Source organism: Podarcis pityusensis (genome assembly GCF_964106645.2).
Source record: "Podarcis pityusensis genome assembly, chromosome: 6".
Classification (NCBI taxonomy): Eukaryota; Metazoa; Chordata; class Lepidosauria; order Squamata; family Lacertidae; genus Podarcis; species Podarcis pityusensis.
In genome coordinates this window covers 70,710,130-70,724,141 of record NC_138030.1, presented here as the reverse complement: position 1 = coordinate 70,724,141, position 14,012 = coordinate 70,710,130, and the positions used below count along the sequence as shown (strand labels likewise).

Genomic DNA, 14,012 nt, shown 5'->3' with positions numbered 1-14,012 from the left:
ACTTGCCGATCAGAAGGTTGGCGGTTCGAATCCCTGCGACAGGATGAGCGCCCATTGCTCGGTCCCTGCTCCTGCCAACCTAGCAGTTTGAAAGCACGTCAAAGTGCAAGTAGATAAATAGGTACCTCCGGCGGGAAGGTAAACGGCATTTCCGTGCGCTGCTCTGGTTCGCCAGAAGCAGCTTCGTCAAGCTGGCCACATGACCCAGAAACTGTGCGCCAGCTCCCTCAGCCAACAAAGCGAGATGAGTGCCGCAACCCCAGAGTCGGCCACGACTGGACCTAATGGTCAGGGATCCCTTTACCTTTACCTTACCCACCAGAGAGGAGGCAGGGATGTCTTTACCCGATGCACATTACATGATCTGCTTCCCTGTGCTGCCAACCCCTCACCTCTCAAAACTTAAATAACTCTGTCATCTCTGCATGTGCAGCTGTTTCCTGTAGTGTTGACACCTCAGCTGAACTGTAGCTTACATTTACAAATCATATGCAAGCCGGTTCGAAGGAAACAACAGTATTTCTCAGGAAGCTACAGAACACATGTGGATTGCGGCTCACATCAAGTGTGCCTGGCTTCAAACACCAGTGGTGGGTGTGCATGGGAGCCCTAAATAGAAATATGGAGGGAGGGAGGCTATAGCATGTAACAGGGTGCTCCTGAGATCTACTATGCTGTTGCATTAATAGATCTTTCTGTAGATATCAAATCTGCAGAGGTCTGTTGGAGAGATTTAAAAGGGGTTCCTAGGCTGGAGGTATCCCTCCCAGAAACACCCCCAAAAAGGATACAGGCTCCAAGTGAAAAGATAGGCCCTTACTGAAATACAAATGTTCATAGGGACACCCTCAAAAATAAGGAGGAGGCTGTAAAGAACCACACCCCAAGCTATGTTTTTTTATACTCTTCCAGATTACATGCATGATTTCTTTTCACCAATCAAAAGATCACAGCTATCTTAATACCATTTGATAACATATAACCACTTTTCAGTGCCTTTCCTTATTAAGACTTTGACTAATTTTCCTATTAATTAAAGGTCTCCCAATATTCTCTTCCACCTGTCGACAAAACAATTCAAGATCAATCACAACTGCCATGCCTATCCAAGTCTCTTTTCATGTGTACAATGGTCACCATAGATTCCAACAGTTTATTCTTCCTCAGTGTCCTGGAACAGACATTTGCTACATACAGGACTAGTTCCGTACTGTAAAAGGTAGGAAGGCAGTTTAGCTAGGCTATAGGCTCAAAAGAAGATGGAATAATCAACATGATACAGTTTAATGAAATTGTTATGTTCTCCACCAGGTCAATAAATTGGCTTGCTTGCATGGCTGCCGTTCGGGCAGGTGCTGTAATCAACTAAAGATTTCTCACCTCGTGAAGCAAGCCCACACACGACAAAAAAACAAAAATTCTTCAATAACTCACTGTCACCTTCATCTCATATTCATATGCAGACAGGTATGTCCGCAAAGTATCTTAATTTTCCCTAGCATCTAGCTTATTCACACAGGGTTGCCATACTATATCCAGAATGCTGCAGTCGGCAGTGGTGTCTGGGCAGAAATCTGGTAAATGTCTGGGAAAATCTGGACATATGACAGCTAGCAAAACAAAACAAAAAATATCAACAACCTTTCTGTCCGGATTTTCACTGTTTGAAATCTGGCAACGCTAATATAGATATGTGATTACGGTACCTATACAATGTAAATATTTACCTACCTTGAGGGCCTCAGAGTCTAAGAGTGCCTAGGACCTACGAAGAGTTTAATCTGACCCCGACTAGGCAGCAGGCAGGCTGGTATTGGAAGAGGTGGTGCTTTAGATAACCTGAACGCAAGACATTTGGGACTTTAAGGGTAAGCAACAACACTTTTAATTGTACCCAGAAACACACCGGCAACCAGTACAGGTGTTGCATCCCAGCAGCACCTTCTGCATTCTTCCCTCAAGGAAGGACCAGAATATGTGTTAAAAGGGTCCTGTCTCCTCCAGGCAGAGCATTTCAACGTCTAAGGCAACTCACACCTTTTCATCATTTGCTTAAAACAAATATCTAAACTGTGTTTGTTTGTGTTTGTTTTAAAAGAAATAAACTTTAATAAAATAGAATTAGTAAGAACTTTTATTTCATTAAAGTTGATTTCAAACAAATAGCTTAAATGAGTAAGAACTTGGATATAATCAAATTATTATCATAGAATCATAGAGTTGGAAGAGACCACAAGGCCCATCGAGTCCAACCCCCTGCCAAGCAGGAAACACCATCAGAGTGTTATGCATAGATTGCATGCATGTTAGAAGTCACAGTGAATATTTGTGCAGACAATGAGGGATTATATAATTAAAGCACATTGAAGTCTAGATTTTTCTAGCATAGCACTTTGCACATGACAAATCTCCTAACATATCATTTTCATGGAGGAAATGAAAGGTGAAAGATGAGCAAATAAGCTATAACTTCCACAATCCCAAATGATACGAGTTTGCATTTTCTGTTTCATTTCTTTCCTCTGTCTCCCACTTTCATGTCCATTCTGTCTCTCAACATATACCCCTTAGCCATCTGGATATTATTATTTACCTTTTATTATCTTGTCATTTAAGATGGCACTAAGCACACCAGAAATTTTCTCTGGAGAGACAGTGATTTCCTTATGAAAGCTTCCTTCAAAGGCTTATTCTCCGTGGCTCTGCACCACCCTGTGCCATGCCAAGTTTAGGCTTTTGTGCTACTTTATTTTTACCGCTGCCAGAAATCCACTCAGAATGTTTTCAAAACCTCCTAGCAGATAAGTAAGCTTAGGTATGCGATGAATGCTAACACTAGGGACAGGACAAACACTTCACTAAGATGCTTGATCTATTAAAGAGCTGCTATGCACATAAGGGAATACTGTTATTTACACTGGGGTCTTAAAGGTACTTGCTGAGAAGTTCTGAAGGCTCAAGAGACACTGTTGCTGACACTAGCTTCTAAGTGTTCTTAAATCTCTACCCCAGCCAAACACTCCCACAAACCAGTCCCGTCACTGGGGACAATCTGCCTCAAAGCCCCAAAGCTCATCTGGTTGTACTTCTGACTGCTTGGACAGTTTGGCCAACTTTCAAAGACCTACTTGTGCAACCTTCTTCTGGTAAGTCCATCAGACCCTAGGCTGACTCAGCCACCAGCTTTTAGTCTTCATTAAAGGTAAAGGTACCCCTGCCCGTACGGGCCAGTCTTGCCAGACTCTAGGGTTGTGCGCTCATCTCACTCTAGAGGCCGGGAGCCAGTGCTGTCCGCAGACACTTCCGGGTCACGTGGCCAGTGTGACAAGCTGCATCTGGAGAGCCAGCGCAGTGCACGGAAACACCGTTTACCTTCCCGCTATAAAGCGGTCCCTATTTATCTACTTGCACCCGAGGGTGCTTTCGAACTGCTAGGTAGGCAGGCGCTGGGACCGAACGACGGGAGCGCACCCTGTCGCGGGGATTCGAACCACCGACCATGCAATCGGCAAGTCCTAGGCGCTGAGGTTTTACCCACAGCGCCACCCGCGTTGGTCTTCATTAGGCAGGTATAAACTAAATATTGGGTTTTAATGTTCAGACCTCAGCTATTTTAGTCAACTTTTCTCTTGGGTCATTTCCCCTCAAGCCTCCCTTATCAGCTTCCTTCTTTCCAGCTCTTCAAGGGACAAATTTCGATCATCTCCCTACACAGGGCTCCTTCGGAAGGAAAGGCAGGATAGAAATTCAATAAATAAAATAATAATGCTGACCGTTACCTCCCAGCTGACTGGGACTGCGAGACAATCAAGAGTTTGCTGTTGCCCAGACGAATCAGCATGAATGTTTCTGATGCCGAATATTTCTAATAAATTCTCAAAGCAATCGTCTCTCTCCCCCCTCAGAACCTAGCAGTACTAGGTTCACAACACCACAACAGACTTGCGACATCATAGCAGAACAAGGCCTCAAACTTTGACATTTGCAGAGGTTACAGAGTGTGTGTGGTTTTTCCCCCCATTCCAAACATAGTCATGCATTTTTCCACATGTAATCTGAAAAAGCAGACCTTTTGGAATGACATAGAGGAAACTGCTTTTCAAGCTCGTATAAGAAAGATTAGAGTTTGTTTCCTTCTTTGGAAACCTAAAATTACATCACTATTTTGGAGGGACGGTGTCTAAGTCCACAGGTTCCACCTTCTCCTTCTACATTCATGCCTCCTGGACCTACAGCAGTGGCAGCCCTACGTTAGGTGAGGTGAAGCCTGTCTTCTTCAGGTGGTGGATGTGACCCCTGACTCCCTCCATGACCCTGCCATTGCGCGGCTGACAGCCCTGCTGCGGCTTGACCCACACCACCAACACAGCCACATGGCCATCACCACTGTCCGTTGCCACTGCCCTCTTGCCACTCCTGCTGCATCATGGCAGCAGCATGAGCGCAGTCCTGGGTACAGCTGTGGTGATGGGGCTGGCAGCAGCACAGGTGATATAGCAGGGACATAGAGGAAGCATGGTGGGGACCCAGATCTGCAGGGGGTGGGCGTTGTTGTAGGGACAGGGGCGGTCCATTTTGCATACAGCAGCAAAACATCTCAGGCCAGCCCAGACCTACAGTTCTGCCTATACAAACTTTCAAAAGGTTGGTTTATCAGGACTCAGAAAAGGTTTGCGACATCAGCTGCATGCCCATGGCACAACATGAATCAACATCTTCAGCATCTTGAGACATATCCTCTTTTCGTTTTGCAATCAGTAAGAAGATATTTCAAAGGCAAAATGGAAAACACCTACGTAATCTTAAAAAAATCTAAGGAGAGCAAAAAGAATGCAGAATTGGAGGAGAAAAGATTGCAGCAGTTTTGAAATTTGAGGCTTCGGTGCTTGTGACGGCAGGGGAAATGGGTGGGGTAATTAAAAAAGGAACAGGAAGCTGGTTTTTGGCAACGCCTAGAAACAGTTTCTCGGAAAGTGATTTTTTAAAATATGTAACCAGCTACTTGACAAAGGGTACCCAAAGAATAAGCTTGAGTAAGGCTTTGTATCAGGAGCTGATCTTAGTGAAGGAGCTGTCGCTTAGTATTTAATCACAAGATTAACATCTTACTGAGCAGCATAAAGAAATACTAGCATTTAAAACGGCACATATCTAGTTGTCAGGATAAGCCAATCAACTAGAAACAGGAAGGGCATGCTGGTGAGAAGTGTGTTTAGAGAACATTCACAGACACATTCCAATGCCTTACCAAGTTCTACCTAAAAGACACCATCCCTGTAAAGAATAGGGGAAATATGCAGGAATCCCCACAAAGCAAAACCATTTTGTACCAGCATGCCACTTATCTGCACAAAGAAACAAAATAAACGAGCACCCAACTGCAGAAGAATTCAGCTGTGCTGACTCAAGAGTGCTTCAGGCTGCAATTCAGGAAAATTGCTTAACAACAATAACCAAAATGTCAGTGTCATGCAACAGAGAAGCAAGGGTGCAAATGCCCAGGCTGTGGCAAAAACATCAACACCACACACACACAGAGAGAGAAAGGGCACGTGCAAGCAGCGGCGTAGCGTGGGTTGTCAGCACCCGGGGCAAGGCAAGTAATTTGCGCCCCCTAACCCGGGGCAAGGCAAGTAATTTGTGCCCCCTAACCCCTAACCTGCCGCCGCTGCCAGCTTCTTCTTGCTGCTGCCTGGTCTGGTCTGGTGTGGTTCTCTCCCGCGCTCAGCGCTGCGCTGGGCGGCCACTGCACTGTCCCTCCCCCAGATAGTCCCTCGCTCTCTCTCCGCACCGCACGCCTGGCACCCACCCCCTCCACAGTGGGCGGCGACCCAGCGGCTCGGATCGGATTCACACAGCCAGCGCTGCAGTGAGAGAGAGTGAGTGATCCAGGTAGGGGCAGAGAGCTGCGAGTGCGAGCGCCCCCCCAGATGTTGCGCCCGGTGCGGCCGGCCCCCCCTGCACCCCCCACGCTACGCCACTGCGTGCAAGAAAGCAAATCTCACAGATTTGCAAAAGATGTGCATTGCAACATACCAGGGGAGATTTCTGTTCAGTCCTAGGGCAAATATGCAGGAATTTAAACAAAGCAAAACATTTTGTATGGGTATGCCATGTAACTGCACAAGGAAGCACGGTGCACACATCTGCACAAGAATAATAATACAGTTGTGGCAACTCAACATTATTTCCAGCTACTATTCAGGAAAAATAGAAAGGATGAAGCCTAGTTGACCATCCTGATACAGCTAAAGAGCATACCAAAAACCTTTAAAATTGACACACAAGCAACAGGTGAATTGCCTTCCCACTAATAAACATCTAGCCCACTGTGTTGCACAGATATCACCTGAAGCAGAGAATTTAATAGGTCGTAGAGGACATTTGTTAGCCAACCAGATTACCGATTATTTTATTTTATTTTTATTGCTTAAATTCATGGTTTGGAGAGCCTGGCTGTACTTAAAAGGGCTTTTATACAATCACCACCACTACCCTTTCATTAAACCCAAGAGAAGGCAGACACTTTTTGCGCTCTTATATTTACTAACGCAACTCTTCTGTGCAGTGCATCACTCCCTATTCTAATAATCAAACACTCTATAGCAATAGCAGACATGTTATTCCAACACAGCATGAGCCTTACTAAACGACTTGATCAGGACAGCTAACAGGTAAGATTCTTACTATGCCCAGAGTTGTGTGATACTGCGGTCTGATGAAGCGTCGTCCCCCATTCAAGAGTGTGTGTCATAGACTAACATTAGGCTTTCTGAGGATTTTCCTTGTGATTCCTTGCCGTGGGTCTCATTTTATCTGTACACAGCAGCATGTTACACGTGATGCCTTTCTGCTATCACCATGCCGCACTCATTTCTTGAACATTGCATTATCACTTACCTCCAGATACATAGTTTGCTGCGGTACAAATTAACCTACACTATTTCAGCCATTGCTCCACCTCTTCCTATGTCGACTTTCCTCATTTAAGTTGTGTTTTTGTCATGCGTTACATCTTTTTCTATTGCTGTTATTTTTTTATCAATGCATCGAGTTATTTAGAGGCCCCTTCGTAGGGCATAATTGTGGGGTTTCTTCTTTTAAGGTTTCCCCCATTGCACAGGGCCAAACATCTACTCTGCGTAGTAGGAAAAACCTCTGATAAACACACAAAGAGAGATACCAACATTCAGAGTTTTCAGTGATGTGAAACCTGTATTAGGATGAAATGTTTTCAAATCCTTAAAACGAATTTTAAAAAAAATCCTAAAGACAGTGGGATTGATAAAGCAGACTCCTCACAGGCTACAAAAGGATTTCCAGATGTTATTGGAAAACACCGGTATTGGGCTATCTGAAGATGCCAAGGCAGTGATTCATGCACCACACAGACTAACCCACTAACAATGAAGAACAGTTAGGGTATAATTGAATAGATGAAGGAACTGTTGTTGTTGTTGTTTAGTCGTTTAGTCGTGTCCGTCTCTTCGTGACCCCATGGACCAGAGCACGCCAGGCACTCCTGTCAAATCCAATCAATGGTTGCTGTAAAACATAATACAGTGGTACCTCGCAAGACGAATGCCTCGCAAGACGAAAAACGCGCAAGACGAAAGAGTTTTTCGTTTTTTGAGTTGCTTCGCAAGACGAAGTTCCCTATGGGCTTGCTTCGCAAGACGAAAAATGAAAACGTCTTGCAAGTTTGTTTCCTTTTTCTTAAAACCGTTAATACCCTATGGGAAACCGTGCTTCGCAAGACGAAAAATTCGCAAGACAAAAAAACTCGCAGAACGAATTAATTTCGTCTTGCGAGGCACCACTGTATAGTGGTACCTTGGCTCTCAAACTTAATCCGTTCCGGAAGTCTGTTCCAAAACCAAAGTGTTCCAAAACCAAGGCATGCTTTCCCATAAAAAGTAATGCAAAATGGATTAATCTGTTCCAGACTTTTTTTAAAAAATCCCTAAAACAGCAATTTAACATGGATTTTACTATCTAACGAGACCATTGATCCATAAAATGAAAGCAATAACCAATGTACTGTACTATAAAATAAATAAGACAGTATTGTAGATGATAAAAATTTAAATTGATTTTTTCCCCTTACCTGTACTGATGATAGTAACTGTTTGGATAGGGGGCTTTTATCCATTTCTGCAGTCACACAATCAATCAATCAATCAATCAATCAGTAGCTGAACTGGGTTCCACACAGTCACACTAACAAATTAACCAAAAAAGCCTCAAAAACAAAAACGCAAACTAAATAGCAAAAACAAAAGCGCCAAACGTAATCCGTTCTGGAAGTCCGTTTGACTTCCAAACGTTTGAAAACCAAGGCCCAGCTTCTGATTGGTGCAGGCACCCAGGAAACAATAGCCAACAACCATATTGGATGTTCAGCTTCTGAAAAATGTTCGAAAACTGGAACATTTACTTCCAGGTTTTCAGGGTTTGAGTACCAAGGAGTTTGAGAACCAAGGTACCACTGTAATCAGGAAATACATAGACATCCCTACAGGCTTGAATAAAGCCACCATAGCTTGCCCAAATAGGATAACATAGCTCACCAATTATCAGCCTCCAGGATGCTTAGTGTTCTAGATGCCCAACCAGGAAGTTGTTATAAAAATCAGTCTTTTTCCGTAAACTGCTTTGAGGTTTTATTACAATCAAGCCGGGTATTGATTGTTAAATGAAAATAAAATAAAAGTTTGGACAAAGGCAGCAGCAAGCTGATCACATTCAACACCACACCTTTTGGAGGAAGATAGCTGTGGTTGGACAGGTGTAAGCGTTGTGGGATGAAATGGACTATCCTTTCCAGTCTGGCCTGGCCATGGGACAGAGTTAGCCTTGGTCTCAGTCTTTGCACAGAGCAGGACAGGGGAAGTGGGACCTTGCTACTGCTTCTTCACCTCTCTTCAGCTTTTCATACCAATTGACCATTGTTATCCTTCTGGACTTGCTCTGTAGAATAGGAACTGGGGCACTTAGGTTTTATTACAACCAGTGTCCACAGATGTGAAATAATCAGTGTTTTCTGTCTCCCACTTGGGTTTATTTTTAATTGAACAGTCTAAATACATGCTTCATGAAGTTTTCTAAGCTTGAAACAGTTAAAACCTAGAGGTATATATGTTTGAACAGTGTAAGTGTTGCAGTATCCCAGAAATTTATGGAAATCATTACAGAAAAATTGAATGAAACAAATATATATATTTATGGAAAGTCCTTTGGTTTGCAAGCATGGGTTGAAGGGGGGTAATGGATATCAGAAGGTGGTGTAAACAAATTTGAATGTCCAGATGGTTTTCATGGCTATTTTACATTTGAACAAATAAATTAACAATATTAAATTGACGGTCAAGTCAGGCAGTATGAACAATTAGGAACTATGCTCAATTATCATTAGGACTGGTTTCCTAATTGCAGGGGGGGGGATACTGACATAAATATATGACAAAGTTTTTAAGGTTGTAGGTAAATGGAACAAGAAGGTGGATGTTTTGATTGATGTTAAGAAAATGGGAAGTACTTTTGATATGCTTGGATGACTGATACATTTGGGGTTCTACAGTTTTAAAAACAGTATGCAAAACTTTGTCTGCCTTTGCAGTTAAGGCGAACTCAGTTAGGTGATGTAAAATGTCAAGGGATGGGAAACACCTTTGGAGTTTTCCATGAAATACTGTGACTCAGACACGATTGTTTTTAGTAAATGTCAGTACCTTGTTTGGCTCATAGTGTGGGAGGAAAGAATGATACAAATGTAGGGTCTGAGCAGGACGATGCTGCCTTCTTTCCTCAGAAGAGGTCCTGTCACATCGTTCACAAGATAATGTTATGAGCAAAACATAATATAATATAATTAATAATATAATATAATATAATATAATATAATATAATATAATATAATATAGATGACACAAGGCAAGCATCCCTGGGGAGAGAATTAGGAAGGAAAGAGTTTGTAACATGCTCTGAACCCACCCCCACCCTCTCATTATACTAATGTGCAGTTATCTATACTTATTTTTCATTACCTTGTTGATTAATTGCTATACTGTATTCAAACAGGTGCATAGCAACATTGCTTTCATTATCCATGGATAATATATCAGTCATACTAGTGGCCCAAAGTTGCCTATCAGTGCACCCCCTCGCATTCCTTTCTTGGTGCTAGGTTGCTTATCAGTTATTGCATTCCATCCTAGGACTCTTTCGTTCTTAAAAACAACCTGTTTCTTCTCTGTTAGAAGAGGTTAGGAAGAGTTCATACACATCGGCCAAGCAGTTATGCGAATATCAAATATGGAGTTTCAACAAAGCAAAATAGAGTTCCAACGGAGACAGATATAAGGGAATAGGAAATCCCCTTTCACGTTTATTTAGCAAAATGTAAAGAGCACTTGATTGTAAAAAATAAATAAAAAATCTCTGTTTACAAAAATATGGAAGCAAATATTAAAATGAATTGTAAAAAGATTAAAAAGCAACAACCAAGTATTTAAAAGTATTCCGATGACACTAAACAACCTGCAGACTCCTGGGAGATATTTTAATAAGAAAAACCCAGGCATTGCAACTTTTAAATGATTGAAGAATCAATCAGCCCACGTTTTTTATGGTTTTCCTGCAGCAACTCTATCACGAGACTCTCCGTTTTAATAACATTCCGTATCTGTCTCCTCTTCACAGCGTTTTATGAGCCCGTTTACATCCCTTGAACAAATTTTACATATCACTGGGAGAAAAAGGTCACACCAGCACCATCTAGCTCTGAACTTATGAAATAGCATTTAAGAATAACCCAATGGCGTTCAATAGCTAGTCAGTTGTTTCTTTGAGTATCTCCTGAAGTGTGATCTGTTTTCTCCTCACCCAAATGTCAGTCACTCCAAGGACGTGGAGAAATCCTGTTGCTCATAAATTACAGCGATGGGTCCCATACAAGATTGCATATTTATTGCTGTCGTTTGAAGGGATTTAATGGCCGATCTATGGTGCATTCCTATTTACTGTAGTCTAAATTATTACAGTGGACTCGGGCTTCGCTCTGTTACAACCAGGAACTACACGGAATACAAGCAACAAGACGTTCATCCTTTTTCTATTGGGAGCATTCCGATTAGAAATAGCGCATCACTAGAAATACCATACACCATTTACTTCCAAAGCCTGGTAGGCCAAAGTTTAGGGGTTGGCTGCTATGGAAAAGATAATGGAGGAAAAACCAGGTGTTTGCAGGGAGCCAAAATGGAAAGTACATTTGAGAGTATACTACACGGTACTCTCTCATAGTTTATGTACCAGGAGTCTTCCACCTGTCTCTCAAAAATCTATATGCTTGATTGTATATGATCCCCATTTAATATTGGTTGCTGGCTTTAAAATATAGATGCTGAGACAAAAACAGCACATGAGGCTTATAAAGCACTGTTAATTTTTATTGTGAATATGTAAAATCATCTCCAGCACTCTCATTTTCGCCCTAGTGCCAGAGTTTGTGGGCAGACACCCAGGTTATGTTTGTTTTGGGTAGCGTTTGTTCTTGTTTGTTTCAATATTTTGTTTGTAAACATTAAACAGTTAATAAAATATATTATCCTTTACAAAATAGTGAGGGCATTCTTATTAACAACACTAATATCCATGCAAGTGTCATAACTTCTGTATCTTTGCTTACGCAAAACACAAACTGTTATACTTACAATAGCACAAATTATAATTGCAGAAGCACATACGATGATCACAGTTTCCATAGTGGTATTTATTGCGTTGGTATCATTAGCACAGGTGGGTTTCACATTAGAGGGAGTTGTATGTTTGTCATCCAGAGTAGGCGAAACAGAGTATTTGTCATCTGGAGTAGTGTGAGCAGTAGAAGTTGTAACTGGACTAGCAGGAGTAGGTGGCAACGCAGGAAGAAGCACAACTGCTCTTGCTATGTTAGATACTTCTCCAATGTTGCTGCTGCCATCAATGGCACGAATTGCAAAGTAGATGGAGGTGCCATTTTCTTTCATGAAGTTGTGGGGCTTATACCGAAACATTTGTTTGACCCCAGCAATTTCCACTGCAAGTCCAGTAGTGTTCACAGAAGTGGCGTCCTTAAAAGTTTCATTTCTTAATTCCAAGGGATTTTCACTCATTTTTATTTCATATCTTTCAGCTGCGAAATGAAAACACACAACAGGCATCCATTAGGGACCTACGTCTTCAGGAATAACAGAGACAAAAATCTGCTTCCGTGTATTTACAAACTCCTTAGGGAACTCTCTCAACATTGGATTGAATGCATAACTGCCATTGCATCTTTGCATGTCGCAAAGAGCCCCGGAAAATGTTCTAAGGCCAAGTTCTCCATTCACACAGGCTGCTTGTTGAGGTTAACTGTAATTTCATGCCAGTGTAAGAATACTGGCCTATGTCATGGATACCCACAGCCTTTTTGGGGGGACACACTTGTATGATGACCTCTGTTGGGAGAGAGACAGGGGAAATGTGTCCCTGTTTGTTCTCCTCAATCTCTCAGCAGCTTTTGATGCAATCATACATGGTCTCCTTCTGGAGGGACTGTCCGAGTTGAGAGTGGGAAGCATGGCTTTGCGGTGGTTCCAGTTCTACTTGGATGGTTGCTTTCAGAGGTTGATGCTTTGGGGGTGGTCTTCAGCCCCATGGAGCCTTCAAGGGCTCCTCAGGGTTCAATTTTATCCCCTACGTTGTTTAACACCTACATGGAACTGCTGAGTGGGGCAATCTGGAGTTTTGGAGTACGTTGTCAGCAATATGCTGGTGACACACAGCTCTACTTCTGCAGGTGTGGCAGTGAATGTTCTAGACTGCTAGATGAGAGACAACTAACTGAAGCTCAATCCTGATAAGACTGAGACATTGGTAGTGGGCGGTTCCCTGGACTGGATGTATGCAATGTGACCTGCTCTAGATGGAGTTACGTTCCCTTCGAATGTTGCTTGAGGCTCAGGTGTCCTCAGTGGCACAGAGTGCCCTCCATCAGCTCCAGCTTGTGGCACAGCTGTACCCCTATCTGAACAGGGATAGCCTAACATCTGTCATCTATGCTCTGGTAACCTCTAGGTTAGATTACTGCAATGTGTTATACATAGGGCTGCCTCTGAAGACAGTTCAGAAACTTCCCCCAGGTTGCTAACTGGGGAAAGACAGCTTGAGCATGTCACATCGATCATGATGCCAGGTGAAAACATTTCTCTCCAACCAGGCATTTGGATGATTAACATTCTACAGCCATTTAAATTGTTTGTGGGAGGAGAAGGTGTTATAGCGTTTTTTGTTTTTGTTTTATAATGTGTTTTGTGTTCTCACTTTGTTTTTGTTTTTTTCTAATGTGAACCACCCTGGGTTGTTCACATGAAGGGCAGCACAGTGGTACCTCGGTTTGAGAACAGTCCTGTTTACGAACAATTTGGTTTACGAACTCCACAAAACCAGAAGTAATGTCCCGGTTTGAGAACTTTACCTCGGTCTAAGAATGGAATCCAAATGGTGGAAGGGCACCGGCGACAGGAGGCCTCATTTGGGAAAGCACACCTCGGTTTATGAACGGTTTCGGTTTAAGAACGGACTTCCAGAACGGATTAAGTTCGGAAACCAAGGTACCACTGTATACATATTTAATAAACAGTGACAATTACAAAATTTAAGAAACTGTCATAGGCACTGTGGCGTTTGCCTCCTAGGATGGGTCATAAGGAAAGGGTTAAAATAGGTGTGATGTGATTGGCCAGTGAGAATGCAAGGGGGGAATAAAAGTTAGAGTGGGAGGTTTTGAAAGTCAGTTGAGGTTTGGGAGTTGAGGGTTGAGGTTTGGGAGTTGAGGAAGGAAGAGGGAGGTTTAGGTGTGGGTTGGTAGAGTTGTATTGTGAGAGAGTGAGAGGAATTGTTAGGTGGAGTCAGATAGATAGTTGGAATAATCAGTTTAGAGTTGTTAGGAACTAAGAATAAGAAACTGACAAGAGAAAAATTAACTG

At 42.6% G+C, this 14,012-nt stretch overlaps 1 protein-coding gene across 3 annotated transcripts in view; it reads right to left on the bottom strand.

Annotated features, from left to right (window-relative positions):
• Positions 1-11,429: 11,429 nt before the first annotated feature.
• Positions 11,430-14,012, bottom strand: part of LOC308478654 (calcium-activated chloride channel regulator 1-like) — a 34,509-nt gene continuing 31,926 nt past the window's right edge. For all 3 annotated transcript variants that reach the window (XM_081008575.1, XM_081008576.1, XM_081008574.1), the window contains one exon: positions 11,430-12,175. In XM_081008575.1, coding sequence (XP_080864701.1) covers positions 11,613-12,175 — 563 coding nt within the window. In that variant the 3' untranslated portion in view covers positions 11,430-11,612. The remainder of the gene's footprint in view (positions 12,176-14,012) is intronic.